At 54.7% G+C, this 26584-nt stretch overlaps 2 protein-coding genes and 1 non-coding gene across 6 annotated transcripts; 2 read left to right on the forward strand and 1 right to left on the reverse strand.

The window, feature by feature from the left end:
* Positions 1-529: 529 nt before the first annotated feature.
* Positions 530-17393, reverse strand: WNT10B (Wnt family member 10B). Of its 4 annotated transcripts, none has more exons than XM_074006775.1 (9): positions 15338-17393; positions 12032-12142; positions 8309-8450; positions 7469-8011; positions 6965-7188; positions 5966-6087; positions 5599-5861; positions 3477-3838; positions 530-1743 (listed from the first exon to the last, which is right to left on the reverse strand). In XM_074006775.1, the coding sequence occupies exons 6-9, from the start codon at positions 6037-6039 to the stop codon at positions 1285-1287; spliced, it is 1158 nt and encodes a 385-aa protein (XP_073862876.1). In that variant the 5' UTR covers positions 6040-6087; positions 6965-7188; positions 7469-8011; positions 8309-8450; positions 12032-12142; positions 15338-17393; the 3' UTR covers positions 530-1284. The 4 variants fall into 4 exon arrangements, with proteins under 4 accessions (XP_073862876.1, XP_073862875.1, XP_045221110.1 ...); XM_074006774.1 differs by having other exon boundaries at positions 3465-3838; XM_045365175.3 differs by lacking the exons at positions 7469-8011; positions 8309-8450; positions 12032-12142; positions 15338-17393 and having other exon boundaries at positions 6965-7382.
* On the forward strand, positions 11372-11475 carry LOC123567852 (U6 spliceosomal RNA). Its single transcript, XR_006690943.2, has one exon. It is a non-coding gene; the product is annotated as a U6 spliceosomal RNA (small nuclear RNA).
* WNT1 (Wnt family member 1) lies at positions 14179-18442 on the forward strand. Its single transcript, XM_005570736.5, has 4 exons — positions 14179-14611; positions 15307-15560; positions 16249-16514; positions 16977-18442. Exons 1-4 carry the CDS (start codon positions 14508-14510, stop codon positions 17463-17465), a joined length of 1113 nt encoding a protein of 370 aa, XP_005570793.1. The 5' UTR covers positions 14179-14507; the 3' UTR covers positions 17466-18442.
* Positions 18443-26584: the final 8142 nt, after the last annotated feature.

Here is a 26584-nt window from a genome sequence, read left to right on the forward strand (position 1 = left end):
TCGTGGTCTAGAACAAGGGTCAACGAACTGCAGCTAGGGGACCAAATTTGGTCTTGCAGCCCCTTTCTGTGAATGAAGTTTTTGGGACACGGCCATGCTCATTCATTTATGTGTGGTCTATGGCTGCTGTTGATCTATAACAGCAGAGTTGAGTAATTGTGGCAGAGTTGAATAGTTGGGACAAAGATCACAAGTGTAATATATTTACTATCTAACCCTTTACAGTAAAAAACAAAAAAAAAATGCCAGCCCTTGTTCTAAGGCAGTGATCAAGGTGAAATCTGGAGCTGAGGCACATAGAGAGTCAATAGGGCCTACATCTGGAACTGTAGCCCTTCCCACCGAGGAGTCCTTCCTGGTTTTACAAAGGAAAAGTTGCCAACAAAGTCACTGAGATTCATTTCAAATCCTTTGTGGAACTCAGCAGGATATACATAAAGTCATTGAGTGTAGGAAGGTAGGAGAATTAACCTAGAAAAGAAGCTATGGACTGGGATCCCAAGTGTGGGTACATACATCACCATCTGCATCCAGTCCGGTAACTTAATTTATTTTCGTTTCAAACAGGAACCAAGAACAAGTCTCAGTACAATAAATTATCCATTCCCACCCTTCCTGCTGAAGAAGGAAAAAGAGGCTCCAAGAGTCATGGGAAAACCCCTTCCTTTGGAGGGTCCCCATTAACATCTGAATGGAAGGAGACAACTTCCCTAAGGGCCTGGACAGACAACTCTGAGGATTCAGGGGAGAGTGCCCCTCAGCACTCTGTCCCCTTCCCAAGAAAAACCTCTCTACCACTGTCTCCCATTATCCCACAAGAGGGAGCCCAGGCTGCAGTAGAGGAGTTTGGGGATAGTACACATGAATGGGTGATCTCTTTCTAGATACAGATCTTATGGCTCCAAACAGTGCCTGGGGTTATCCAAGGGAGAGGAGTGGTGAAACTATAGGGAGTCCCCAGCCAAAAGGAGTATGAATCAGGGTTAAAGGGGCTCTGAAGTTGAGAAGTGGGAGGAGCAATACAGTGCATTTCATCTTAGACCATTCAGGTGTCTAAGGAGCAGAAGAGGGGTGGCAGCTTCCCCTCAAGACCCTCCAATTGTTGGGGAGAAGGCTACACATCCCAGAGTCCACCTGACCCCCACCACCCCTAAAGCTGTTTCCAGGTAGATACTTTAAGCTTCCAGGGACCAAGATTGACCTTGGAAGGAAATCAGGGCAAAGGGCTGAAAAGGTGCCCCTCTCACACAGTCCTCTTCCCCAGCCGCAAGGTGAGGCTGACCCTCACTTACACACATTCACCCACTGTGTAACCTTGCACTCATCACACAGCACATAGCAGCACCAGTGGAAGCGGCAATGGCAGCGCTCAACTCGTGTCTGCCGGAGCACGTTGTGCCCACGGCCACAGCACAGGCTGCCACAGCCATCCAACAGGTGGCTGGTCTTATTGCAGGCCCGGCCCCTTGTCCCTGGGGAGCCCATAGTGGGGTCTCGCTCACAGAAGTCAGGAGACTTCTCAAAGTAGACCAGCTCTCCTGAGAGGCGACGGGGACGCAGACGGGGCTGGAAGGCTCCAGAATTGCGGTTGTGGGTATCGATGAAGATGGCCCGGCCCAGCCGTTCCCTCAACGCCGCCCCCACTGCCCGGAACTCTGGGGCCGCCCTCCAGCATGTCTTGAACTGGCAGCTGCCTGACGTGCCGTGACACTTGCATTTCCGCTTCAGGTTTTCAGTTACCACCTAGAGCATCAGGGAGAGAAGAGGTGAAGCGGAGGGCAGCAAATGGACAGAACACAGAGGCACAGCAGAGGGAAGGGAACAGAGAACACAGAGAGGGACAAATGGAGGCAAGAATAACGTGGCATATCAGAATAGAAAGGACATTGCGGTTAACTAATAGCCAACTCCCTCATTTTATGATGACAGAATTGAGGCCAGAGCGGTGTGATTTGTCCGTCTTCCATCAACAGCTGGTAATAGAGCCAAGACTCAACTCTAGTTGTCCTGACACCCAATCCAGTGCTCTTTCCATTGTAAGCACTTATAAAATTGGGAGTCTGGCCCACAGCACGCCTAAATTCTGTAGGGAAGGCAGCTGTAATAATAGCTACTATGTAGTGAGCCAAGGATGAGGCACTATGCTGGGTATACCATTTGCTAGATCAGTCTGTTTTTTTGTTTGTTTGTTTTTGTTTTTTGAGATGGAGCCTTGCTCTCGTCGCCCAGGCTGAAGTGCAGCCATCTCGGCTCACTGCAACCTCTGCCTCCCAGGTTCAAGCGATTCTCCTGCCTCAGCCTCCTGAGTAGCTGGGATTACAGGTGCCGGCCACCATGCCTGGCTAAGTTTTGGCCCTTTTTCTTTTTTTTTTTTTTTTTTTGAGATGGAGTCTCGCTCTGTCGCCCAGGCTGGAGTGCAGTGGCACAAGCTAGGCTCACTGCAACCTCCGCCTCCCGGGTTCAAGCGATTCTCCTGCTTCAGTCTCCCCACTAGCTGGGACTACAGGCACATGCCACCATGCCCGGCTAATTTTTTGTATTTTTAATAGAGACGAGGTTTCCCGTGTTAGCCAGGATGGTCCCGATCTCCTGACCTCGTGATCTGCCCGCCTCAGCCTCCCAAAGTGCTGGGATTACAGGCGTGAGCCACCGCACCCCGCCTAATTTTTGTACTTTATTAGAGATTGGGTTTCTCCACCTTGGCCAGGGTGGTCTCGAACTCTTGACCTCAGGTGATCTGCCCACCTCAGCCTCCCAAAGTGCTGGGATTACAGGCATGAGCCACCGCGCCCGGCCCAGTCTGTTTTTTTTTTTTTTTTTTTTTTTTTTTTTTTTTGAGACGGAGTCTTGCTCTGTCACCCAGGCTGGAGTGCAGTGGCCGGATCTCAGCTCACTGCAAGCTCCGCCTCCCGGGTTTACGCCATTCTCCTGCCTCAGCCTCCAGAGTAGCTGGGACTACAGGCGCCCGCCACCTCGCCCGGCTATTTTTTTTTTGTATTTTTTAGTAGAGACGGGGTTTCACCGTGTTAGCCGGGATCGTCTCTCGATCTCCTGACCTCGTGATCCGCCCGTCTCGGCCTCCCAAAGTGCTGGGATTACAGGCTTGAGCCACCGCGCCCGGCCCCAGTCTGTTTTTATATATAATTTTTTAAAATATAGAGATGGGGTCTAACTACATTGCTCAGGCTGTTCTTGAACTCCTGGCCTCAAGCAATCCTCCCCCCTCAGCCTCCAAAAGTGCTGAAATTATAGGCGTGAGCCACCACACTGGCCTGCTAGCTCAGTCTTAATAACATTGTAAGGTAAGTATCATTAGGTTCTTTACAGATATAAAACAGAGGCTGGGTGACTTGCTGATGGTGTCAGTCACTCATCACACTTTATCCTATTATTCCCCTGTGCCTCTCAAACTCTAACCAGGCCTCAAAAGCTGGGGAGACCCAGGACAAGATGTACACACATACCTGGCGCCCTACCCTGTTGTTGTGGATTCGCATTCGTGCCTGGATGTCCCGGGGAGCTTCCCTGGAATCCAAGAAATCCCGAGAGAACTTCTCTCCAAAGTCCATGTCATGGTTACAGCCACCCCATTCCCATGTGTCCTGGGGGCCAGGGCTGGAGCCTGAGCCAGGGCCAGGGCTGGGCAGAGAGTGGGGGAAACTCTTGCCTCGGGACAGTGCCTGCAGCTGCAGCAGTTTGGCCCTCAGCCGATCCTGCTCACCACTGCCCTTCCAGCCACAGCCACAGCTCACCAGCTTGCCCAGGCTGCAGGCAGTGGCTACTGCGTGCATGACCCCAGCAGCCAGCATGGAGAAGGAAAAAGCACTTTCTCGGAAACCTGGGGATGAGAAGGTTGTGATGGTGGAGGTAAGGTTGACAGGCAGATGAGAGTGTGGAGGCAGAAAGAAATAAACAGCCCCCCTCCAACTCCAGAAATTCCTAACTGAATCCTGACCCTGCCATTTACCAGCTGAGTGATTTGGAGGAAAGTCATGGGACAAAGAAGGGTACAGAAAGCACAGAGCCTCAACTTCTTCATTTCTAAAGGGAGGTGGGAGACGATGGGTCAAGATGATCTCTGAGGCCCATTCTCATTCTGTAAGTCGGTGATTTTCAGGTGTAGATGAAAGAGCTAGCCCAGAGGGAGAGACCCCTGGAGTTGGGAGATGACTAAGAGGGAGTCCCTGAGGTCTTTGAAGATGTGTACAACCGAGTTCTACATCTGAAAGCCTTAGAAATTCCCCCAACCCTGCAGGGAGCTTGGGTGAGGTGGCAGCAGAGCCTTTGTGGTTCTGTTTTTTTTTTTTTTAATTTCACTTCAGGGTTAGTCAGTCTTTTAACCAACCTACCTTCCACCACCCTAGCACCCCCAAAGCACTGGAGCTATGGAGCTGCCCTTCCGCTTCCCAGGATGTAGTTTTATATTTGCCCTTCAAGACTGCCCTTTTAATGTTTATCCTAACCTGCTATTACCCTATAAAACACTGAGAGGAGGAGAGAGGTGGGGGAGTGATTTTCCCTAAGGCCCTCTTAAAAGGTTGGCTTCTTTGTTATGTTTTGGGGGTCACAGAAGCTCAGGATGCCAAGCCTTTCCCAGACTTAAATAAACATGCTTACCATTTAGGTGTCCAAGCCTTGCCCTACACCAGGCCCTGTGGGGAAGGAGGGGGACCCTCACTTCATTTTAGGCAGGGGCTCTCCGGAGCCCTGAGAAGATGAGAGACAGCACCCTCTTAGAGACCAGGCCTCTCCTACCCCAGGATCCAGGGCTCCTGGGCCAGCCTTCTGATCCCCCAACTCCAACCCTCCAGGGGTGAAGCTGTTTGCACAAGTCTTGGGAATTCCCCTGCAGATGGCAGCTGCCTATTAACCCCATAGTCCCCAGAGCACTGCCCCCATCTCTGGGCTGAGCCCCCATGGGTCTTTACACCAGCAGGGAGTGAACTCCAGCAGGGAATGGGGAGAGGCAGCCATGCCTCCCAGACCAGGCCAGCAGTGACCTGTTCTCTGCCTCTCCAGCCGTTCTTCACCTGCTCAGGTGAGCAACACCTGGAGCCCCCACAGCACAGAGGAGGGGACTGGCTCCCCAGCTTCAAAGTCATCAGGGTCTTTGTTCCCAGCTTTGGCTCCTGGGAACCCCAGCAATTAGGGGAGCAGATTTAACCCTTAAACGGTTGGGGGCGTCACTCCACCCCCGCTGAGACACTGGGGACACCAGCCTGGGCTTGTCCAGCCAAGATGGGGGGAGAGAAAATAGGAGAGGGAATAGGGGGCCGTTTGAAGCTTCCAGGACTGGGGGCATCTCTTGCTCACAGGTGCAACCCAGATTAAGCTGGGCGGAGGCAGGAAAGGGGGGCCCTAGGGTAGGAGAGCAGGGACCCAGCTGCCTCGCCGGCAGCACGCAGGTGGAAGTTAGGCGCACAGGGCCCCAGACGAGTGGCCAGACCTGGCTCAGAGCGGGTCTGAGGGGGGAGGGGGGAATTCCAGGAGAGGCCCCTCCCGAAGCAGCGAACCCGTTCCTTCCCGCCTCCGCGCGCCTCGGTCCGTCCCCCACCCTCTAGCCTCGGCGGCAGCGCCTACCCGCCCAGCCAGGCTCACCGCGCTTGAGGATGGCGCTGTGGTGCGGCAGGCGGCCACCGCCCTCGAGCGCTGAGCAGTTCCAGCGCTGGTCGCGCAGCTGGTGCTGACACTCGTGGACCGCGATGTGCAGACCCTGAAGCGCCGACGCCGTCACGTCGGGGTTGCGCAGGCACAGGCCTAGCTGCCGCTTGCTCAGGCCGGACAGCGTCAAGCACACGGTGTTGGCCGTCAGCGGCGGCTCGCCAGGCAACTTCAGGCCCAGAATCTCATTGCTTAGAGCCCTGGGAACCAAGAAGGCGTCTGGGGTCTGCGGTCCAGACCCCTCCAACTCTCCCCACCCCTGGTCGGTGCTTCTGGGGCCTGGGAGACAAGGCGAACTGCTCACCGACTGCACAACGCCAGGAACAGGAGACCCGCGAGGCCCGAGGGCGGAGGCCGCGGCCGGGGCTCCTCCAGCATGTCGAAGCCCGGAGGCTCCGGTGGGCAGATCGGCAGATCGATCAGGACCTGCGGGACGGGAAGACTTGATGCGGGTTCAGGAATAGGGCGGCTCGCCTGGGGAACCAAGTGATGCCCTCCTTCGGGCTCCTAAACCACCGGTGCCACCCTACTGACCCTTCTCATTCCTCCTCAAACAAGAAGAATCACCCCTTGATTCCCAGAGTCCCTGAGGCTTGGAGGTCTTAAAGAAGAAGAGTCCAGGAGTTGTCCCAGCTCAGGACTCAAGTGAGCACCCCTGGAACCCTGCCCAATCAGACACAACGCCCAGCACACAGACACACACTCACATACAAACTCAGACACACAGACTCACAAACACTTACTCCACAACCTCGTCTACTGCTCCCTTTTCCAGGGCCCCACGACTAGCTTCGCCGCCCTCACAGGGCTAGAGAGAGGGATAGGGAGGAGGTTCCCCACCACCTAAGGGGGTGTCACCTCCAGGTGTCATCAAGGGCAAGCAGGCTCCATGAGAAAGGTCCAAGAATGAGTTCCCCACCCACACTGCCTCCTCCCTGAGCAGCAAGGAAAGAGGAGAGGCTCCAGGTGCAGGAAAGATGGGGAGGCGAGCCTGGCTCTCTCCTAAAAGGGACTGTGGCGCAGACTGAGTCCTCTTCCCTATCCCCCACCTTGCCTAACTACAAGCTCCCCTCCTCCATAGGCACCCGTCTGGTCCTCACCCCTTGGCTCTCACATTCATTGCTTTCTAAATCTGGGGGCACTCCTTTATTCTCTCTGTCTTTATTGCTAGCAATATCTCTGGCTCTCTATGTGTCTCTGTGCTTCTGTGGGTGGATGCGTGTCTGTCTGTCTGACTACACACGTGCCTGTCTCTTCCCTGTGTGCACGTCCCTGCCCTCCCTGCTTTCCCAGGTCTAATTACCTCCAGTGGTTTGGGTGCGGGGTCCGGGACGGGCACGGTTGAGTTGCCTGGGCTTCACTAGTGCTGCTTAAACCGTGGGGAGACTGCGTTGGGTTCTGTCCCCTTGTCTGAGCCGCATTCTTCCAGGGCTGGGCCACTCCTCTTCACCGCTTCCCCAGCGCCGCCACGGCCGCGGGGAGGAAGGGAGGGAGGAAGGGAGGGAGTGATCCAGAGAGCTAGCAAGCCTGCGAGCAAAGGACTGAGGGCTCTGGCTTTGCTGGCGCGGAGCTCACGGTGGCTCTGCCGGGCTGACAGAGCTGCGGCCCCTCCCCGAGCCTGGGGCTTCCCCACCCTACTCTCCACTCCCAGCCTTGACCAGGCAAATGCAGCCGCTCCCCCTCCTCCCAGCGCGCGCGCGCGCGCGCGCGCGCACACACACGCACACACACACACACACCCTCTCCCCCGACGCCTGGGTTCAGGCTTGGCCCTACTGAAGAAGGAGGTGGCCAGAGTTCCTCTCACCTGCTCTGGGGTCGCCAAGGCTGCAGGGAGGGTGTAGTAACCTTCCTAGGGAGCCAGAACGGGACCAAAGTGGCCACATCTTTCATCACTTCTCTTTGAGTCAGTTTCTCCACCAAGATCAGGGTGGCTGGAAAGTGCCTTTGACAAGATGAGGATGGAGCCGGACAGTCTTTGGGCTTCTCGGTGTGGGACAGTCACATGTGGCACCCACAGCCTGAGTGCACCTAGGGTACTCAGAGCGGGCAGGAGAAGCACAGGTCTGGGCAGCTTGGTTCCCACCCACCTCCAAGCCCTGCGCCTGCCCCTTTGGAGGGGTCAGCTTTGGCCTCAGAGTTTGGCCCTAGCAGAGGTTCAGGTAGCACCAAAGATCATCAGCCTGCCGCGATGCTTCCTTGCCTGGCAGGGATGCTTGCCAACAGAGGTATCCTACCCTTCTCGGGATTCCCCCGGTCTGCACATTGGGTGGCCTGGATTCCTGCTCCAAGCTGTAGACTTGCTTCTTGTGGGATGAGGAGGCCCTTGGGATCCAAAATTGAGCCAAGCCTAAGGGCAGCCGGGAAAGAGCCTGGTCTTGGGGTGCATAGGCAAAGGCAAACCGCCTTAGGAAGATCCAGTGGCAGCGAAGGGGTTAGGCGCCACCGTGCTCCCGCCTGACTCACCCTCGAAGCTCTAACCACTGCGGGCTATTTTTGCCAGAGAGGGGCCCCAGGCTTTCCAGCCGCCCCCCGCCCCGCCAGACCGCAGCCCAAGGCACGGCTGGCCCCACGCGCCCCAAGCACATTGACTCAGACTGCCCCCAGCAAGCAGAGGCACAGGGATGATACCCACAACCACAGTCACCTCTTTCTTGGTGGTGGCATTGCAGCTCTGCTGGGCAGCCAGCCTCCAGTCTGTGCTGCTGGAGGTCCTGCCCATGCTGCAGGGGTCACTGTTGGATAGCGGGCACAGCAGTCTGAGACAGGAGATCAAGCGAACTTAACATCTGTTGGGATATTTACAGATCACCTTTATGTGCCAGGTTGATGAGCAGTCTGGAGAGGTGAAAGTGCCATGGTCTCTGACACTGGACATCCTGGACCAGGCTGCTTTTCTCTGATTCCCTACCTCTGGGAAGGGGAAAAGGGAGCCCTAGAGTTCCTGACCCTCCTTCCCATTTAGAGGACAAGAGCCAAACCATGTGTGGTTTTGGAGGTCACCAGAATCTGCAAGTCCCATCTTATAGTTTTCATCCTTACACCTGGATTCGTGATCCCCACCAGTGTCATTCTTTTTCTTGCAGTCAGCCTGGGATTCCTGCCAGGTGCTTGGAAGAGGGGAATGAGGTTGCCTAAGCCTTTCTTCTCCATGGGGACCTCATGGACATTTGTATTTCTCCATGTGTCTCCTGGGTCCCCCTTAGGTTTGGGATTTTTTTTTTTTTTTTTTTTTTTTGCCTTCTGATTCTACCCTTGTCAAGCTCCAGCATACAGTCAGGTGCCAAGAAGGGGCAACGGACAGAACTACTACAATAGGTTTCAACTTCCTGGTGACCCTAGGTCTCCCCAAGCAGGACTGCTCCAAATCCATGGACCCAGAGTCCTGCTCCTTCTCTCTACTGAAGCCCAACTCTGGGACAAGAGGCCACAGGCCGGCAGACTGGGTGGCCTGAGCTGGCCCGCAGTGCCCTCAGCCCGACCGGCTGGCCTGAGCACTGACCCGCAGGCGGCTAGAGGGCGGTGGGACAGGCGGGGCCTGGAGAGGGTTGCGGGTGCACACCCATTGCCTAATACCCCAAGCACGCGGCCAGCTCCAAGAAAGGGGAGGGACAGGAACCAGAGAGACCTTGACGTGGGTCGGGGCCAATGACAGGAGGGGGAAAGTGGGGGGCTTTCATCACTGCAGGGAGGATCTAGGAGCAAGCTGGTTCCCCTTCCCCTCGATGAGAAGAGTGGAGGGCTGCCCTTCCTATCCTAGGGATGGAGGGTGTAACAAGAGCAATGTGGGAAGAACACTGGGGCCCTGGAGGGCGGGGGTCAAAGAAAAGAGTGGGGGCCCCTGGAGATTGGGGGATGTCGAGCAACTGAGGCGGTGGCTAAAGCCTCGGAAGCCTCCTCCTCCTCCTCCCCCCATGTTTGCCTTGGCCCGGGGTCCCGGGTGACTCATCTGTTGCTGAGCCGCTGATAGGGGCGGCCAGGCCTGGGGAACCCAAATTATAGGCCCAGGAGGGATGGATGCGCCCGTGGCGGTGAGCTCAGCTGCGCTGCCCACCCTCTGCCTAATGCGCCTTCTGTTGCAGCACCGTAGGCCACCACCTGGAGGCACCAAAGGGTCTGCGGGCCAACTGTATACTGGACTCTGAGGAAGGCCTCACTTTCAGCACTCGACCCCAACAAATCCATGGGATTACCTTAGACAGAATTTTTGCCCCCTTCTCTACTCAGGCCTAATGGATGGGCTATGCCTTCCTAGTCCAATGGGGCAGTGCTGCCTGCGGGTGCTTCAAAGGAGGGTAGGCTCCTCTGCCCACAAACTCTCAACCCTGGTGCCTGCTTCCTCCCAGATCCCAAAGCCAAGGTAAAGCCCCTCTCCCCTCTAACATCTTACCTCTACCCCTATTCCAGGGGGGTGGTTTGCTACTGATTTTCAACTTCAAGCCTTTAAAGTCATCCATGGTCAAAATTGATATAGAGGGCCGGGCGCGGTGGCTCAAGCCTGTAATCCCAGCACTTTGGGAGGCCGAGACGGGCGGATCACGAGGTCAGGAGATCGAGACCATCCTGGCTAACACGGTGAAACCCCATCTCTACTAAAAATACAAAAAACTAGCCGGGCGCGGTGGCAGGCGCCTGTAGTCCCAGCTACTCGGAGGCTGAGGCAGGAGAATGGCGTAAACCCGGGAGGCGGAGCTTGCAGTGAGCTGAGATCCGGCCACTGCACTCCAGCCTGGGTGACAGAGCAAGACTCCGTCTCAAAAAAAAGAAAAAAAAAAAAAAAAAATTTGATATAGAGAAAAATGAAGCAGAGTAAAGGAGATTAGTAGTGGGATTCTATTTTATAAAGGGGGAGGGAAAACAAACCGAGGGAACAAATGCATGGAGAGATCTGAGGAAGAGCATTTTAGAAGACAGAAAAGCAGGTGCACAGACCCTTAGAAAGGAGCATGCTTGGTTCAAAGGATTAGAAAAGAGGCCAGCGGGGCTGGTGAGGAGGAATTCACAAGGAAGAGAGTGGTAGGCAATGAAGCTGGAGGGCTAGGAAGGAGGTCCCTGTAAAGATTTTGGCCTTTACTTTGAGTGAGATGGGGACTCATTGGAAAATTTTGAGCAGACAAATGAATTAATCAGACTTCTGTTTTAGGAAAGATGGTTTGGGCTGGGCGCAGTGGCTTATGCCTGTAATCCCAGCACTTTGGGAGGCCAAGGTGGGCAGATCATGAGGTCGGTAGTTCGAGACTAGCCTGGCCAACATGGTGAAACCCCCTCTCTACTAAAAATACAAAAATTAGCTGGGAGTGTTGGTGGGCACCTGTAATCCCAGCTACTCAGTATGCTGAGGCAGGAGAATTACTTGAAACCAGAAAGCGGAGGTTGTAGTGAGCTGAGATCATACCACTGCACTCCAGTCTGCGCAACAAGAGCAAAACTCCGTCTCAAAAAAAAAAAAAAAAAAAAAAGAAAAGAAAAGATATCGGCTCTAGTAATTAAATCAACCCTTTTGATTTTTGCAGTAAAATGGAGCACTGAAATGGAACAATCTTGGGCAGTAATGTGGGGTCTAATGAAGTTTTTGGGTTTTTCAGATGGGTACTATTGCAGCATGTCTGCATGCTTATGTGTATGTTCCAGGAGAGAGGTAAGTGGATGATGCAGGAAAGAAAGAGGGGACAGTTGATATCATGATTATTTGATATAAACAGAAATTTGGGTGCTTGTTTTGGCAGCACATATACTAAAATTGGAATGATACAGAGATTAGCATGGTCCCTGCGCAAGGATGACATGCAAATTTGTGAAGCATTTCATATTTTAAAAAAGAAAAGAAAAAGAAATGTGAGCCAGGTCATAACAAATGTGACCCAGATCTAGGGGCCTTACCCTCTTCTCCCCTACTCCTGGTGGGTGGAATGTTGGAACAAAGCACAGTGGCTCCTTTCCTCTCTTCCCACCTCTGCTTGACACCAGTGGTCAAAGACAGGGCTTCCATATCTTCCAGCCAGCCTCCCACCCTCACGGTGTTTTATCAATCCACCAGGCCAAAAGCTGTAACACAGGCCCCAGTGGGAAGAAACTCATAAGGGATAAAGGACAGGCTCCCCATGGGACATTGTCCATTTACTTGAGTCATCTATGCTGAGTCCTCTCTGCAGAGACTACTGGCTTTTGGATCTATGGAGGACGCTGGACCGCTACACCTTTTCCCTCAGGGGTGGATCCTTGGAAGGGCCGGATATACTAGGCTGGGCAAAGGGGAAGAAAAAAGGGAAAGAAGGACATTTCTTTATAAAATAACTTCCATCAGGCTTCATTTGGGTTAACATACATCCCATTTAAAACACAAGTGCCCAGGAATATTAATGAAACTTACCTGACATTTATTCCTAAGAGTGATTTCCCTGCCTTGGAAGAGAATCCTGTCGTTTCTGGGACTTAAGACTCTAGGTTCAGGCCTGGGGAAATTTCTCAGTCAGAAGGCATCCTAAAAGACAAGAGAGATGAAAAAAAATGAGAGCTAGAACTCAAAAGGGAGGCAGGAAGGCCCTAAAAATCATTTTAACCTATCAATTTTGAGAAGGGTTCCCAGCATGCAATTGCTGCACACTGGCAAGCAGCTGGTAAGTTCGAAAGAGCATGGGCTTTGAGTCAAATTGGTCTGGGTTTTAACCTGGTTCTACCATTGATTCATTTATTAGATGTGGACCTTGAACAACTGCCTGATCTATTCTTAATTCTGCAAAATGAGGAGAGAGAAGAGATGTAAAGATCTTCCCTCCTTCCAGGGGCCATCTGTGTGTGGTGGTGGGGCATGATAACCAGGCTGGCAGTGCCCCCTATTCACCATATAGGGAAAAGCAGCCACTTCTTCGTTTTTTTTTTTTTTTTGAGACGGAGTCGCTCTGTAGCCCAGACTGGAGTGCAATGGTGTGATCTCGGCTCACTGCAATCTCTTCCTCCTGGGTTCAAGCCATTCTCCTGCCTCAGCCTCCGGAGTAGCTGGGACTACAGGTGCACGCCACCACACCCAGCTAATTTTTGTATTTTTATTAGAGATGAGATTTCACTATGTTGGCCAGGATGATCTCGATCTCCTGACCTTGGCCTCCCAAAGTGCTGGGATTACAGGCATGAGCCACAGCACCCAGCCTGTCACTTCTTCAATAGGAGGCCAAAGTGGCCTTGAAGCTGAGTAGGAGTCCCTGGGAGAGAAGAGAAAAATGTACAATGGATGAGATGGTCACAGGCACTCTGGGTATCCCAGTATGGTGGGAACCAGAGCTTTGGGGGAAGACAGAAACGTGGCAGAAAAATCCAAAGAGAAGCAAACACATGGAGGCACAAGTTTCCTAATCTAGGTTCAATGCAGCCAGCAATAACCCTTGTCTTCCCAGTCGTCTCCATCACCATGCATACATTGGACATCCACACCACTTCCCATCCTTTCTGAGCGTAGGCCTCAGAGACTTAGCCACTCCAGGCTCGGTTCACCTCAATACCATCTTGGTTGTAGGCTCGGCTCTCTCTCTCAATGACATGCACTGGTTGACACATACCACAGTGTGACACACCATAGGATGCCACGAGGTACAAAGGGCAACAGAATGACATATACACACATATTTAATCATCCCATGCACACGCTCATCCACCCACTCCATACACAATCCAGACACTCGGCATCCCTCAATCATGCTTCTGAGTCTCCTGTCAACCGTCGCCACCACCTTCCTGACACACTGCCCCAGGTGATGACTGTGACAAGGTGACTCCATGACCCTTTCTGACTTGAGCGAAATTCCAAAATTCTTTGGAAAGTTTCCTCACATCCTTCACCAGAACAAGGAGTTTCTGCACGTACCAACACACAAGAGGATGCACCCTCAGAACACAGCACATTCTCACTCCCACCCATATTCATGTTGTCCCACTTCACACACACACACACACACACACACACACACACACACACACACAGAGCCACTTGTTCGCTCCTTCTGGCCCACATGAGCAAACTGCCTGCTGCTTCAGGTTTCTCTCCACCGCCAGGCTCCTTTTGGTCAGCTCACCCCCACAACTCATCCCCGGGATTTCCCTGACCACAGCCGCCCTCACGCCCCCGTCTCCCCCTTTTCCTTCTCTGTCCGGCCATCGGGGGTTCCTGGGCGGTTAAGCGTCTCCCCGGAGTCGCTGCCCAGAACCACAGCTTTCCTTCCGACAGTCAGGACGGGGGAGAGAGGGGACGTCGGAGGGGCCCGGGGTGACGTCGAGGGGACAACCCCACCGCGGGTGGCGAGGCGGGCTGGGCCCCTGGCGGGCTCTCCCCGCAGCACACTCTCGCCGCGCCCCCTGGCGGATGCTAGTCCCCGACGGGCTCCGGACGCTCAGCTGAGTGAGGCGAGCGCGCGTGGGAGGGTGTCCCAAGGGGAGGGGTCCGCGGCCAGTGCAGGCCCGGAGGCGGGGGCCATTGGGCAGGGGGCGGGGGTGAGCCCCGACGGCCAACCCGCCAGCTCTCGGCTCAGACGGGCGGGAACCACAGCCCCGCTCGCTGCCCATTGTCTGCGCCCCTAACCGGTGCGCCCTGGTGCCACAGTGCGGCCCGGCGGGGCAGCCTCCTCCCGTCACTTCAGCCAGCGCCGCAACTATAAGAGGCGGTGCCGCCCGCCGTGGCCGCCTCAGCCCACCAGCCGGGACCGCGAGCCATGCTGTCCGCCGCCCGCCCCCAGGGTTGTTAGAGCCAGACTGCGAATTCTCGCCACTGCCGCCACCGCCGCGTCCCGTCCCATCGTCGCGGGCAACAGCCAAAGTCGCCGCAACTGCAGCACAGAGCGGGCAAAGTCAGGCAGGCCATGGGGCTCTGGGCGCAGTTGCCTGGCTGGGTTTCTGCTACGCTGCTGCTGGCGCTGGCCGCTCTGCCCGCAGCCCTGGCTGCCAACAGCAGTGGCCGATGGTGGTAAGTGAGCTGGTGCGGGGTCGCCACTTGTCCCGAGGCACAGAGCCAGGGGCCAACCCTACCCAGCTCCCACGCTCTGGGATCCGTCTGCCCACAGACTCCCTCCCCGCTCTGACTTCCCTCCGCGACACCGAAGGGCGATCTGGCATGGAGCTGCCCCAGACTCCAGCTCTGTAGAAGTGGGGCGAAAGATCCGCCCGCCCGCGGAGGCCTAAGATACCCCAGGCAGGGAGCCCACTCTCATCTAGTACCGCCCTTCCCCTTTGAGCGCCAACTCCAGCCTCACGGTAGTGGCCTCACCACAGGTTTCCCCACCTCGGGAAGTGAAGGGCCAGGCGTTCGCTTAGATTTCACGCCTTGGGTGGGCAAAAACTGCAGGCCATGATTATCTCGCTCAGGCTGACCGGAAGAGGCTGGGAGATCCGAGGTAGACACTCGGTCTCCGGGTACCTCTTCTGTCCAGTCTCCGGACCTAGGGCTCAGGCGAGCAGCCCTGGGACTACTGGGGACACACAAGTCTGGACGCCCAGTTCTTTCAAATTAGTGAGCCTGGGAGCGCGGGGTTATTAGCGTATTATTAATCTCCCGCCACTCTCTCCAGCCACATACCCCCAGGAAGAGGACTGGGTGGCACAGTTTTTATGGTTAGGGTGCGGATCCCCTTCCTGAGCCTGAGGTATCATACGTCCCACCAGGGGTATTGTGAACGTAGCCTCCTCCACGAACCTGCTGACGGACTCCAAGAGTCTGCAACTGGTACTCGAGCCCAGTCTGCAGCTGTTGAGCCGCAAACAGCGGCGTCTGATACGCCAAAATCCGGGGATCCTGCACAGCGTGAGTGGGGGGCTGCAGAGTGCCGTGCGCGAGTGCAAGTGGCAGTTCCGGAATCGCCGCTGGAACTGTCCCACTGCTCCAGGGCCCCACCTCTTCGGCAAGATCGTCAACCGAGGTGGGTGCCCAGGAAGGCGACGCTTCCGGGAGCAGGGGAAACGCGGGGTCACCCCCAGGGCATGGGCGGGCGAGTTCAGAGAAGGTGTCCCAGGCGTCTGGAGGGTCACACGATCAACCCGCCAAGTGCCTGGTGCCCAGCGCCAGCTCGGGGCCAGACTTCTAACAGCCGTGCACCCTGGAAGCGAAGCTTAACTTTTCTGAGCTACTGCCCCAGATAAAGTTTCAGGTCGCGGACGCCGGCTGACCGCCGCTTTCCCCCAGCCTCTCTCAAAAGCGCCTGGGAAGCTGCTCTCTGCAGGCGTGTGTCTTGCCTCTCGCCTAGCAAGACTTGCATCGCCAACATGGGTTGAAACTTTTGGGCTGCGAAGAAGTCTTGGGGATGTATGGTTCTTCTGCTCCCCTCTCTTTGGTTTTTCTCTCTGGGGCTGCTCCACTTCCGCTATCGAGCCAAAATGCGCCCTGGAACCTCCCAGTAAGGTGTGATTACGCCCGTGGACGTGGCTGCGTGCCCACGCACCTGCTTTCTCTACTAGCCCTAGAGACCAGCTTTCCAGCACTGCCGGCCTTGGCTCTCAGGACTCTAAGTGCGGAGTCGGGGGTTGGATTCCGGTCCCAAGCCCTTCGCTGAGGGTGCTGGCCGCGCCCCGCGTACACCCTCGCCGATCCCCTGCTCCCTTCTCCCACAGGCTGTCGAGAAACGGCGTTTATCTTCGCTATCACCTCCGCCGGGGTCACCCATTCGGTGGCGCGCTCCTGCTCAGAGGGTTCCATCGAATCCTGCACGTGTGACTACCGGCGGCGCGGCCCCGGGGGCCCCGACTGGCATTGGGGGGGCTGCAGCGACAACATTGACTTCGGCCGCCTCTTCGGCCGGGAGTTCGTGGACTCCGGGGAGAAGGGGCGGGACCTGCGCTTCCTCATGAACCTTCACAACAACGAGGCTGGCCGTACGGTGAGCTTTGAGAGGCTCCGCACCCTAAGCGGAGCGGCAGCGGCCAACCTCGGGCTGGGGAAGAGACGGTCGGTGAGATAAGGCAAGGGGCACCAGGAGAGGGCGTCCTGGGAGAGCTGGAGGCTTGGAAAGAAGCCGGAGAATAGAGGAGACAGTGGCTGAGGGCAAAGGGATGCCTGGCCCGCGGACAGGTAGAAGAGGTTACAAATCAAGCACAGTCTCTTCACTATACAGATTTGAAAAACAAGCCTGAGAGGACGAGACTGACCCGCCGCGGCGGAGCAGGGTTGGGCAGGGTTTCCAAATCTCAGCGGAACATTTCGCGCCTCCCTTCCCCTGGGCTCAGCTAGGCCTGGGCCTTTGCTGAGGTCCGGCCCCCGTGGCGTCCGGGAGGGGGCAGTGTCTGGGAGGGTGACTCTGGCCGGGTGCCCTGGGACACTCTTTCTTCCCCTCTCCCCGCAGACCGTATTCTCCGAGATGCGTCAGGAGTGCAAGTGCCACGGGATGTCCGGATCCTGCACGGTGCGCACGTGCTGGATGCGGCTGCCCACCCTGCGCGCCGTGGGCGATGTGCTGCGCGACCGCTTCGACGGCGCCTCGCGCGTCCTCTACGGCAACCGCGGCAGCAACCGCGCTTCGCGGGCGGAGCTGCTGCGCCTGGAGCCGGAAGACCCGGCCCACAAACCGCCCTCCCCCCACGACCTCGTCTACTTCGAGAAATCGCCCAACTTCTGCACGTACAGCGGACGCCTGGGTACAGCGGGCACGGCAGGGCGCGCCTGTAACAGCTCGTCGCCCGCGCTGGACGGCTGCGAGCTGCTCTGCTGCGGCAGGGGCCACCGCACGCGCACGCAGCGCGTCACCGAGCGCTGCAACTGCACCTTCCACTGGTGCTGCCACGTCAGCTGCCGCAACTGCACGCACACGCGCGTACTGCACGAGTGTCTGTGAGGCGCTGCGCGGACTTGCCCCCGGGAACGCTCTCCGCGAGCCCTCCCCCAAACAGACTCGCTGGCACTCAAGACCCGGTTATTCGCCCACCCGAGTACCTCCAGTCACACTCCCCGCGGTTCATATGTATCCCATCTCTCCCACTTCCTCCTACCTGGGGACTCCTCAAACCACTTGCCTGGGGCGGCATGAACCCTCTTGCCATCCTGATGGACCTGCCCCGGACCTACCTCCCTCCCTCTCCGCGGGAGACCCCTTGTTGCACTGCCCCCTGCTTGGCCAGGAGGTGGGAGAAGGATGGGTCCCCTCCGCCATGGGGTCAGCTCCTGACGGTGTCACTCTGCCTGCTCCATCGCGCCAGTGACCTCTCTGCCTCTCTTCTTCCCCTTTGTCCTGCGTTTTCTCTGGGTCCTCCGAGGCCCCTTCCTATTCTCCTGCCACGGGTGCAGACCCTGAACCCACACCTGGGCATCAGGGCCTTTCTCCTCCCCACCTGCCGCTGAAGCAGGAGGTTCCAGGGCAAAAGGGCAGCTGTGATGATGTGGAAATGAGGTTGCGGGAACCAGCAGAAATGCCCCCATTCTCCCAGTCTCTGTCGTGGAGCCATTGAACAGCTGTGAGCCATGCCTCCCTGGGCCACCTCCTACCCCTTCCTGTCCTGCCTCCTCATCAGTGTGTAAATAATTTGCACTGAAACGTGGATACAGAGCCACGAGTTTGGATGTTGTAAATAAAACTATTTATTGTGCTGGGTCCCAGCCTGGTTTGCAAAGAACACCTCCAACCCAACCCTATCCCTCTCCACTATTCTCTTCTTTCTTCCTGCAGCCTTTTATGGTCCCTCTTCTCTCCTCAGTTTCTCAAAGATGCGTTTGCCTCCTGGAATCGGTATTTCCTTCCATTGTAGCTATTAGTGGCTCCTCGCCCCCACCAATGTAGCATCTTCCTCTGCAGAATAAAATCTCTATTTTTATCGATGGCTTGGTGGCTTTTCCTTGAATCCAGAACACAGCCTTGTTTGTGGTGTCCCCTATCCTCTCCTTTTACCACTCCCAGGCTTGGAAGCTTACCTCTCTCAAACAAATAGAATATGCTGTTGGGGGACTGGTTTCCTAATCTTGCCAGAGGACCCTGAGATTCTGACCCTTGGATGACCCTAACGAGGCCACTGGGAATCCAGCTCTCCTGAGAGAGGAACCTGGTCAGTAGCCAAACAACCCTGCAGGGTTCTTCTTCCTCGTGGAACAGCAACTGGCTGTGTGATATGGACAAGTGCATATACTCGGTGAATGGGGGTTAAACAACCCCAGTGCCTGCTTTTCCTGCCTGGAACAGCTGTTGAGAAAATAGCTACTACTGAATGACAACTGTGACCATCTTCCAAAAAGTAGGAAGAGAAACTAAAGCAGAAAGGGTGCTGCCGTAGAGCTACTGGTCCCTGAAGCTTGGCTTCTTCAGCTGTGGTCAGGGCACTGGACAAGGGTGAAGCCCTTCCACCAGCAGAAAAGTAAATACCAGCCTGGGGCAGTGGCTCATGCCTGTAATCCCAACACTTTGGGAGACCAAGGAGGGTAGATTGATTCAGCCCGGGAGTTTGAGACCAACTTGGGCCACTTAGGGAGACCCCATCTCTACAAAAAAAAAAAAATATATATATATATATATATGTGTGTGTGTGTGTGTGTGTGTGTGTGCGCGCGCGCGCGTGTGTGTGTGTGTATGTGTGTGTATAGACTATTAGGTATATATATAATACCTTATTAGAACCCCCGCTCCCAATCTTGGGCTCAGGGGGATCCAGATAATAGGTGATGAGCCCGGTGCTGGACCCAGAAGCTCAGAGATGCTGGTGGGAGAGAAGGGAGCAGGTAGGCTAGAATCCAAATGCAGGCTAGGCTTAAACCAATGTAACCAAAGTAAACCCTAATGTGGTCCATAACCAAACCACGAAGCTAGCCATTCCCATAAAGAGCCAGAATGAGGATTTTGTTACTAACACCAATGTGATACCTCTGTGTTCACATTGGCCAGAGTCAGAGGGAGTTCTAATCCTACCCACGGCCCTAAACCTATCTCTAACTCTAATCCTCTTCCTGTCCCTAGGTCTAGGTTGAACCTTAGCCTTAACCCTAACTTCAGACAAACACTAACCCCTTCTAAGCTCTAATGTCTGTCCCTAATCCTAACCCCTCCCCACAGGGGAGGATCAGAAGGGCAAGGGGAGCTGTGAAACACCCCACTTATCCCCTAAGAGCAACAACTGCTCCCAGTCAGCTTGAGAATTTCCCCTTCTCCCCTATTCCCTTCTCTCCTATTCAGGCCTCTTCTGCTGTTGGTGCCTCCTACCTTTCCCTGGATGTGTGACCCGCTGTGGGCCTTTAGGATATGTGTAGGGGTAAGGGAATGGAGCCAGGAACTGCTCAATCCTGCAATGACATCCCTTTCCCTTTCTTTCCACCTGCCAAGCTAGCACCATCGCAGCTCTGATTCCTCACCCTAGGGGGAGAAATAAAAACCTCTTGATCCTGGGGAAGAGGTACCTGAAAAGCTTTGGGTTTCCATAAAGAGCATCGTGCAGAGAATGCCCAGTCTATAAGCCAAAGAGCTATTAAATCCCTCAACTCCCCATATAAGAAGTTAATAGGCTGCCAGAGGTGGGAGGCGGGGCTTGGGCCCCTGCTGGACAGTGCCCAGAGTTGGGGCGAAGCAGCAGGGTAGAGGCAAAGTGTTGGCAACTGTCTCCAACTACTCTCACCTAAATTCAAACTCCAAGAATTGGAGTCAGTATCAGCTATCAGGCTTGGAAGCTGGGGCACTCTGAACCAGGTTGACAAACAGGAGCTGGAGGAAGAGCAAGGGAAAGTGGTGAATTCTTTTCTGCCCCTACCCAGACTTTCAACAAATCTTGTACTTTCTCAGACTCAGTTGCCTTGCCTATCAAACAGGGATGGTTATTGTTACTTAACCTTTTAGGGAGGTGATGAGGTTCAGATGAGATGATGTACCTGAAAGCCTGGGTCATCTGAATACTCACTGACACCTCTTCTATACCAGGCATCTGCCAAATGCTGGCAATACAATGATTCATAAACCACAGTGCCTGCTTGGAGGAGGTTGACAGTCTGGCCAGGGGATCAAGCACATCCACAGATATGGTTAGTATAGTAGAGGGAGTGCAATGAAGGCTCAATGAAGTGTAAAGCCCTCTGCACATAAATGAAGTTTAAGGGCAGACTCCCATACTCAAGCCCTCGGCATGGAGGCCCTTCTCTTCCAAGGGCTGGAATTTCAAAGGTGATGGTGTTGGGAAGTGCAGAATGAGGCTGGGCCCTCAATGGGCACTAATAAAACACACATACACACACACACAAAAAAAACAAGTAAAAGGGCGGAGGGATCTGCAAAGCACTGTATAGAAGCTAATCATTTTGTTATTGTGATCATCTGTGCTGTCCTCACACAGGGCTGGAGCAGGTACATCCTGGGGAGAAGAACAGTTGTGCCTAGAAAGGAGACTCACAAAGGTCTCAGGGGCCACAGTGGGCTCAGGGTGGTGGCCATAGGATGGTGACATCAGGACTGTGCCTGATGCGCCACCTCCCACCACCTCTGATCTTCAGGTGCCAGGACCCTGGATACAGGTTGGCCTGAGCAAGTGAGAGAAAGACTAGTCCTGAAATATCCTGGGGGGAGTGGAAAAGCTGAGAAGAAAGGCAGGCTGTGTACAGTCCCCAGGGGGTCAGCGAGCCAGTGCCACACACACCCTGCCACACGCACCCTGGAAAAACCCTGTCAGTGGGGCTGCAAATACCCTAGGGTCCAGCCTCCCCCAAAGCCTCCCCCCTCGCCCCAGGCTGGCTCAGTCCTCCTCTCCAGCGCTGAGGGAGAAAAATAACAAAATGAGGAGAAAATAAGCTGTTTGGCTGTGGTGTGAGCAGGAATATCCATGCAGGGCTGCCCACCACTCACCCTTACTCACTCTTTCCACACCCAGCCGGGGCGCCCAGCATGAGACAGACCACCCCCCTGCCCCCTCCCCCGTCTGGTCTAAAAGCAGACGCTGGTGAGCGAGCAGCAGGTTATAAATATGCCCAGGGAACTGCCGCCAACTCGCTCCCTTGTCATCCCCTGGGAGGGGCAGGGTGGGGTGGCTCCTAGGGAGGAGCCAGGGCTGCCCCGTTCCCTGAGGCCCAGGAGGAAGTGGGGCTTCCTAAAGGCTACCATATTTTCCCCCCTTTTCAAGGTGAAGGAACCACTGCCACTCCATTTTCTCTGAACGTTTGCTTATCTCTTCAGAGATGGGGTCCCTACCCTCCCTGGGCCCTGGCTGAAAGCTCAGAATGAAAGGGCCCAAAGCACTCTGTGTCATGGCACAGCCGGATGCTACTTCTCTTCTTCACATGCATTTACGCTCAGCAAAACGGAAGTTCATTCATTCATTCGACAAGCATTAACTGAAAGCCAACTGAATGCCAGACCCTGTGCACAGGCACACCTGTGTGCACAGTGTCTGCATACACAGGTGCAAGCACACACAGCCACCCCTACTCCATGTGCTCACATCACCTCCAGCCCCCACTAAGGACTTCCTGGCTTCAACCTGGCAGCCTCATCAGGAAAGCAAAGCTTCAGGCTCCTGGTTGTGCCTCAGAATAGGTTACGGGGCATGGGGCTGGGGGGTGACTGAGAGCAGGGCCCCCAAACACTTCTGCTTCCACTACTTCCCTTGTAAATGAGGGGGTCCTTTCTCCCCTTCCTGCGCAATCATCCTCCCTAAGTAGGTGCCATGTGATGAAGAAAGAGCCATTTCTGGGATGCTGAGGGTACCTGTCCAGGCTGCCGGAGCCTCCCGCCTCCCAGCCACTTGCCAAGTAGGTGCCAAGCTGGGGCAAGAGGGGGCACTTCCACCCTATGAAGCTCCCAGCTCTCCTCCCCCAGGGCTGAACCCCTCCCTTTTCCCTCCTCCCTATTAATCCTCGGAAGTTAAGGGGCCATCCCTGGCGGCCCCTCAGCCCTATTGTGGCCCCTCGCCCTCCTCGGCTGGCGTCTAATTAACTCCTCCTGCCCCTGGTTTTGTGTGCCCCCCTTACCCCACCTTGTCGGCCCCGCCCCTATGCTCGACCGGCTCCCCCCCACGGACATTCCAGCCAGGCCGGGCCAGTGTGCCAGGGCAACCAGGGCCGGACCGAGGCCTAATCCTCCCGCCGCCTGGCCCGGCTTGGGGAGCCCCACTCACCTCCCCGCTCTCTGGGGGCTGCCCGGCTCTGCTGTGGCGGAGACACACAATCGGGACAAAGGCACAGCCCCCAGGGGGCTAACTCAGCCTTCACGCCCAGGTTGTGCGGCATTTGGGGAGTTTAATGAATTGTCCATCACGCCTTTCAGGGCCCGCCCGTCAGCCTGGATTAATCTTCGGAGCCCTGGTGGGGTAGGAGACACTAAGCCTGTATTTATTACTCTCCCATTGTCACTAATTGAGGTAATTATCTGTGACTCTGGCCTGGCCAACAATGAGGCATTCACTCCTGGGACCTCGATGGGCCTGGCTCCCACTCTCGGCACCAGCCCTCCCTCCCCTCCTCTTCCAAACCCGCCAAGGGCTACGATGGGCCCTGGAGCATGTTGGGAAAGTGGACAGTGTCCCACAATGCTTCACCTCCCCACCAGTGTCTCCCACAGCCATCACTACAGAGCTATCTCCTGGTCCCCCCAAAGAAGGTGAGAAAAGAAGGCAGCCTCTGTCAGGGGATGGATTTGGCTGGCAGAGCCCCAGGCCAAAGCGGGACCTGTTTCTGAGGATTTTGGTTTTCTGGACTCTCCAACTCCTCATCTCCAGATGCGTGATGCCGGGGTCTCACGGGGTGCTTTTGCAGATCCATCCTCATGTCCCTATAGCCTCCAGGGTGTTAGGAGGTCCTAGCCTGTACCAGGCCTACTCTGGGGAGGTCCCTAAACCTACCAGGGCTGGCAGAGCGGCTGTGGATGTGATGGGAGAGGCTGAGAGAGACAGCAGGAAAGGGCCTGTCAGGTGAAGAGCAAAAGGAGGCACGTCAAGAAGGAGCGGTCAAGAGTCACAGCATTCCCAGGGGTCACACTAATGTGGCCATGCAGCAACCTCAGCGAGAAACTTGGATTTGGAGGGGCAAGAGTTCCAAAGAGCATATTTCACATGGAGACAGCTTTCTGGGTCAAGGTGGTTGGCCCTGGGGAGCAAGTGTGTGTGTAAAAGAAAGAGAGAGAGATAAGAAAGGAAGATTTAGGCGGAACCAATTGTGAGCTCCTTGAGGGCAGGAACTATGTCTTTGTGTCTTGGTCACTGTTGCTTTTATGAGAGCTTAACATTGTACCTTGCACGTAATAGGCACTGTCAAATGAATGGATGACTACAGATGAAGCCGGTACTTGCTTTAAAACTGGGATCTGTGAGCTATTCTCTTCCACAGCTGCACTCAGGCCCCTCATTCTCTCAGGACTTGCTGGAAGGAAATGTCTAGACCACCCCTGGACCGTCAGGGGTGGGCACTTCACCAGTTGTAACACGACAGACCCTGGCCGAACTCAGAGCGGCAGTTGGGATAGCGCCTCCTTGTGGTGACTCTTGGAAGAGCTCCTGGAGAGACTCTAGCAAAGAAGGCAGGGTTATCTCTCAAGAGCAGGGGATCACCCCAGGCCGCAGCCATCCTTCTTCCTGTATGTCTGAACTGCATTGTTATGCCAGCGTTCCTGTGGCACAGTTTTATCATTTGTTCCTTCTTTATTCCAGCATTTTCTGAGAGCCTGCTCCATGCCAAACTTGTTGGGTATACAGAGCTAAATCACCTCCAGCAGCTCATGGTCCAGCAGCAGATTCCACAAGGTAACAAGACCAACGAGGTTACGATCAAGCCGCAGGAAAAAAAGTTCTCCAGGTGTTGAGGAGGCACTAGAACATTCCCAGCTCAAAAACTCTATCATTCACCTCTCCCTCAATTCCTCTCACTGAAGTGCAAATGTTTTATCTTCATTACCAAGAAACAGTCCGGGCATGGTGGCTCATAGCTGTAATCCCAGCACTTTGGGAGGCAGAGGCGGGTGGATCACTTGAGATCAGAAGTTCGAGACTAGCCTGCCCAATATGGTGAAACCCCTGTCTCTACTAAAATTACTATATATATATATATATACACACACACACACACACACACACACATATATATATATATAAGCCGAGCGTTATGGTGCCCGCCTGTAATCCCAGCTACTCTGGCGGCTGAGGCAGGAGAATCGCTTGAACCCAGGAAGTGGAGGTTGTGGTGAACAGAGATCACACCACTGCACTCTAGTCTGGTTGACAGAGTGAGACTCCGTTTCAAAAAAAAAAAAAAGAAATACTTCAAGATCTGGCTCCCACACATCTTTCCAGGACTCACCCTTCTTCCCCTCTGCATTCCCTAATGCCTCTGTTCCCTATGAAAGCCACGTGTTTTCCCACCTCTCTGCATTGTCCCACATTCTAGAATGCCCCCCTTCCCTGTCTCCCACTGTTGAAACCCATCTCAGACGTTCCTTCCCCCATGAAGACTCTTCTGATTTCCCTTGGTCTTGCCTGTTAGAGCTCCTGAAGCACCATGTTGGTAGGGCTTTCATTAGCAGCGCATACTGGGTATCCCATTGGTGGTTGTCTGTGTATATTACTCATCCTCGTACTAGGCTAGCCCTTGCAGCACTGACCTGGGCATATCATATGCCTTTGTTAAATGGTGAATAGATGGCAACATGAATAAATGGATGCATGGACAGAGGAATAAATTGATATAAGTATAAATGCGGCTGGGTACAGTGGCTCATGCCTGTAATCCCAGCACTTTGGGAGGCCAAGGCTGGCGGATCTCCTGAGGTCAGGAGTTCCAGACCAGCCTGGCCAATATGGTAAAACCCTGTCTCTACTAAAAATACAAAAATTAGCCAGGCATGTTTGTGGGTGCCTGTAATCCCAGCTACTCAAGAGGCTGAGGCACGAGAATCGCTAGAACCCAGGAGGCGGAGGCTGCAGTGAGCAGAGATCTCACCAATGCACTCCAGCCTAGGCAACAGAGTGAGACTGTCTTAAAAAAGAAAAAAAAAAGTATAAATGGCCAGATAGATGACAAATAGGTTGGTGGACGGGTGGATAAGTGGATGTGGAATGTATAGATGGATGGGTGGGTAGATGGATGAATGGAAAATCTATCCATAAAAGGACTCACAAAAGGCTATGTAGGCAGAGTGCAGTGACTCACACCCGTAATCCCAACAACTGGGGAGGCCAGGATGGGGGGATCGTTTGAGCCCAGGTGTTCGAGATCAGCGTGGGTGGCATAGGGAGACCCCGTTTCCACAAAAAAAAAAAAAGAAAAAAAAAATTTAGCCAGGCGTGATGGCATGTGCCTGTGGTGCCTGCCATTCAGGAGGCTGAGGTGGAAGGATCACTTGAGCTGGGGAGGCTGAGTCTGCAGTTAAGTTGTAATCGTGCCACTGCACTCCAGCCTGGGTGACATAGAAAGACCCTGTCTCAGAAAAAGAAAAAAGAAAAAAAAATGGCCAGGTGTTGTGGCCCATGCCTATAATCCCAGCACTTTGGAAGGGTGAGGCAGGCAGATCACTTGAGGTCAGGAGTTCGAGACCAGCCTGGCCAACATAGTGAAACCCCGTCTCTACTAAAAATACAAAATTAGCTGGGCGTGGTGGCACGCAGCTGTAGTCCCAGCCACTCGGGAGGCTGAGGCAGAAGAATTGTTTGAACCCGGGAGGTGGAGGTTGCAGTGAGCTGAGATCGCACCACTGCACTCCAGCCTGGGTGGCAGAAAAGAAAAGCAAATTGAAAAAAAGTCTAGGTAGCGCCAGAGGCTTCAAGGGAAGGAGCTCACCCCATGCCAGGATATGCAGAGGCAGAGACGTATTCAGGCCAAACTTCCCTTCACTAACATCTGCACCCTCAGCAACTTGTCTCCCAGACGCCTGGATACATTCCACTCCCCATAAGAAGTCATAGTCTGGGAGCTGCTCCTCTTTTCATCCTCCCTGCTCTCTCAGGAATGCTTTCATTAACATATATTATGCCATCTTCCTGCACTGCAATGACTGTGGGTTTCCTCTTCCAC

Source organism: Macaca fascicularis, chromosome 11 (assembly GCF_037993035.2).
Source record: "Macaca fascicularis isolate 582-1 chromosome 11, T2T-MFA8v1.1".
NCBI classification, from domain to species: domain Eukaryota; kingdom Metazoa; phylum Chordata; class Mammalia; order Primates; family Cercopithecidae; genus Macaca; species Macaca fascicularis.

What these genes read in the sequence shown, in the direction of transcription:
- WNT10B (XM_074006774.1), bottom strand. Translation starts at nt 6,039, where the DNA reads ATGCTGGAGGAGCCCCGGCCGCGGCCTCCGCCCTCGGGCCTCGCGGGT. An exon ending in TTCCTGGCGTTGTGCAGTCG is followed by an intron (nt 5,862 to 5,965) that starts GTGAGCAGTTCG and finishes CTTGGTTCCCAG; the next exon opens with GGCTCTAAGCAATGAGATTC. An exon ending in ACAACAGGGTAGGGCGCCAG is followed by an intron (nt 1,744 to 3,464) that starts GTATGTGTGTAC and finishes CTGATGCTCTAG; the next exon opens with GTGGTAACTGAAAACCTGAA.
- WNT1 (XM_005570736.5), top strand. Translation starts at nt 14,508, where the DNA reads ATGGGGCTCTGGGCGCAGTTGCCTGGCTGGGTTTCTGCTACGCTGCTG. An exon ending in AACAGCAGTGGCCGATGGTG is followed by an intron (nt 14,612 to 15,306) that starts GTAAGTGAGCTG and finishes ACGTCCCACCAG; the next exon opens with GGGTATTGTGAACGTAGCCT. An exon ending in CGGCAAGATCGTCAACCGAG is followed by an intron (nt 15,561 to 16,248) that starts GTGGGTGCCCAG and finishes CTTCTCCCACAG; the next exon opens with GCTGTCGAGAAACGGCGTTT.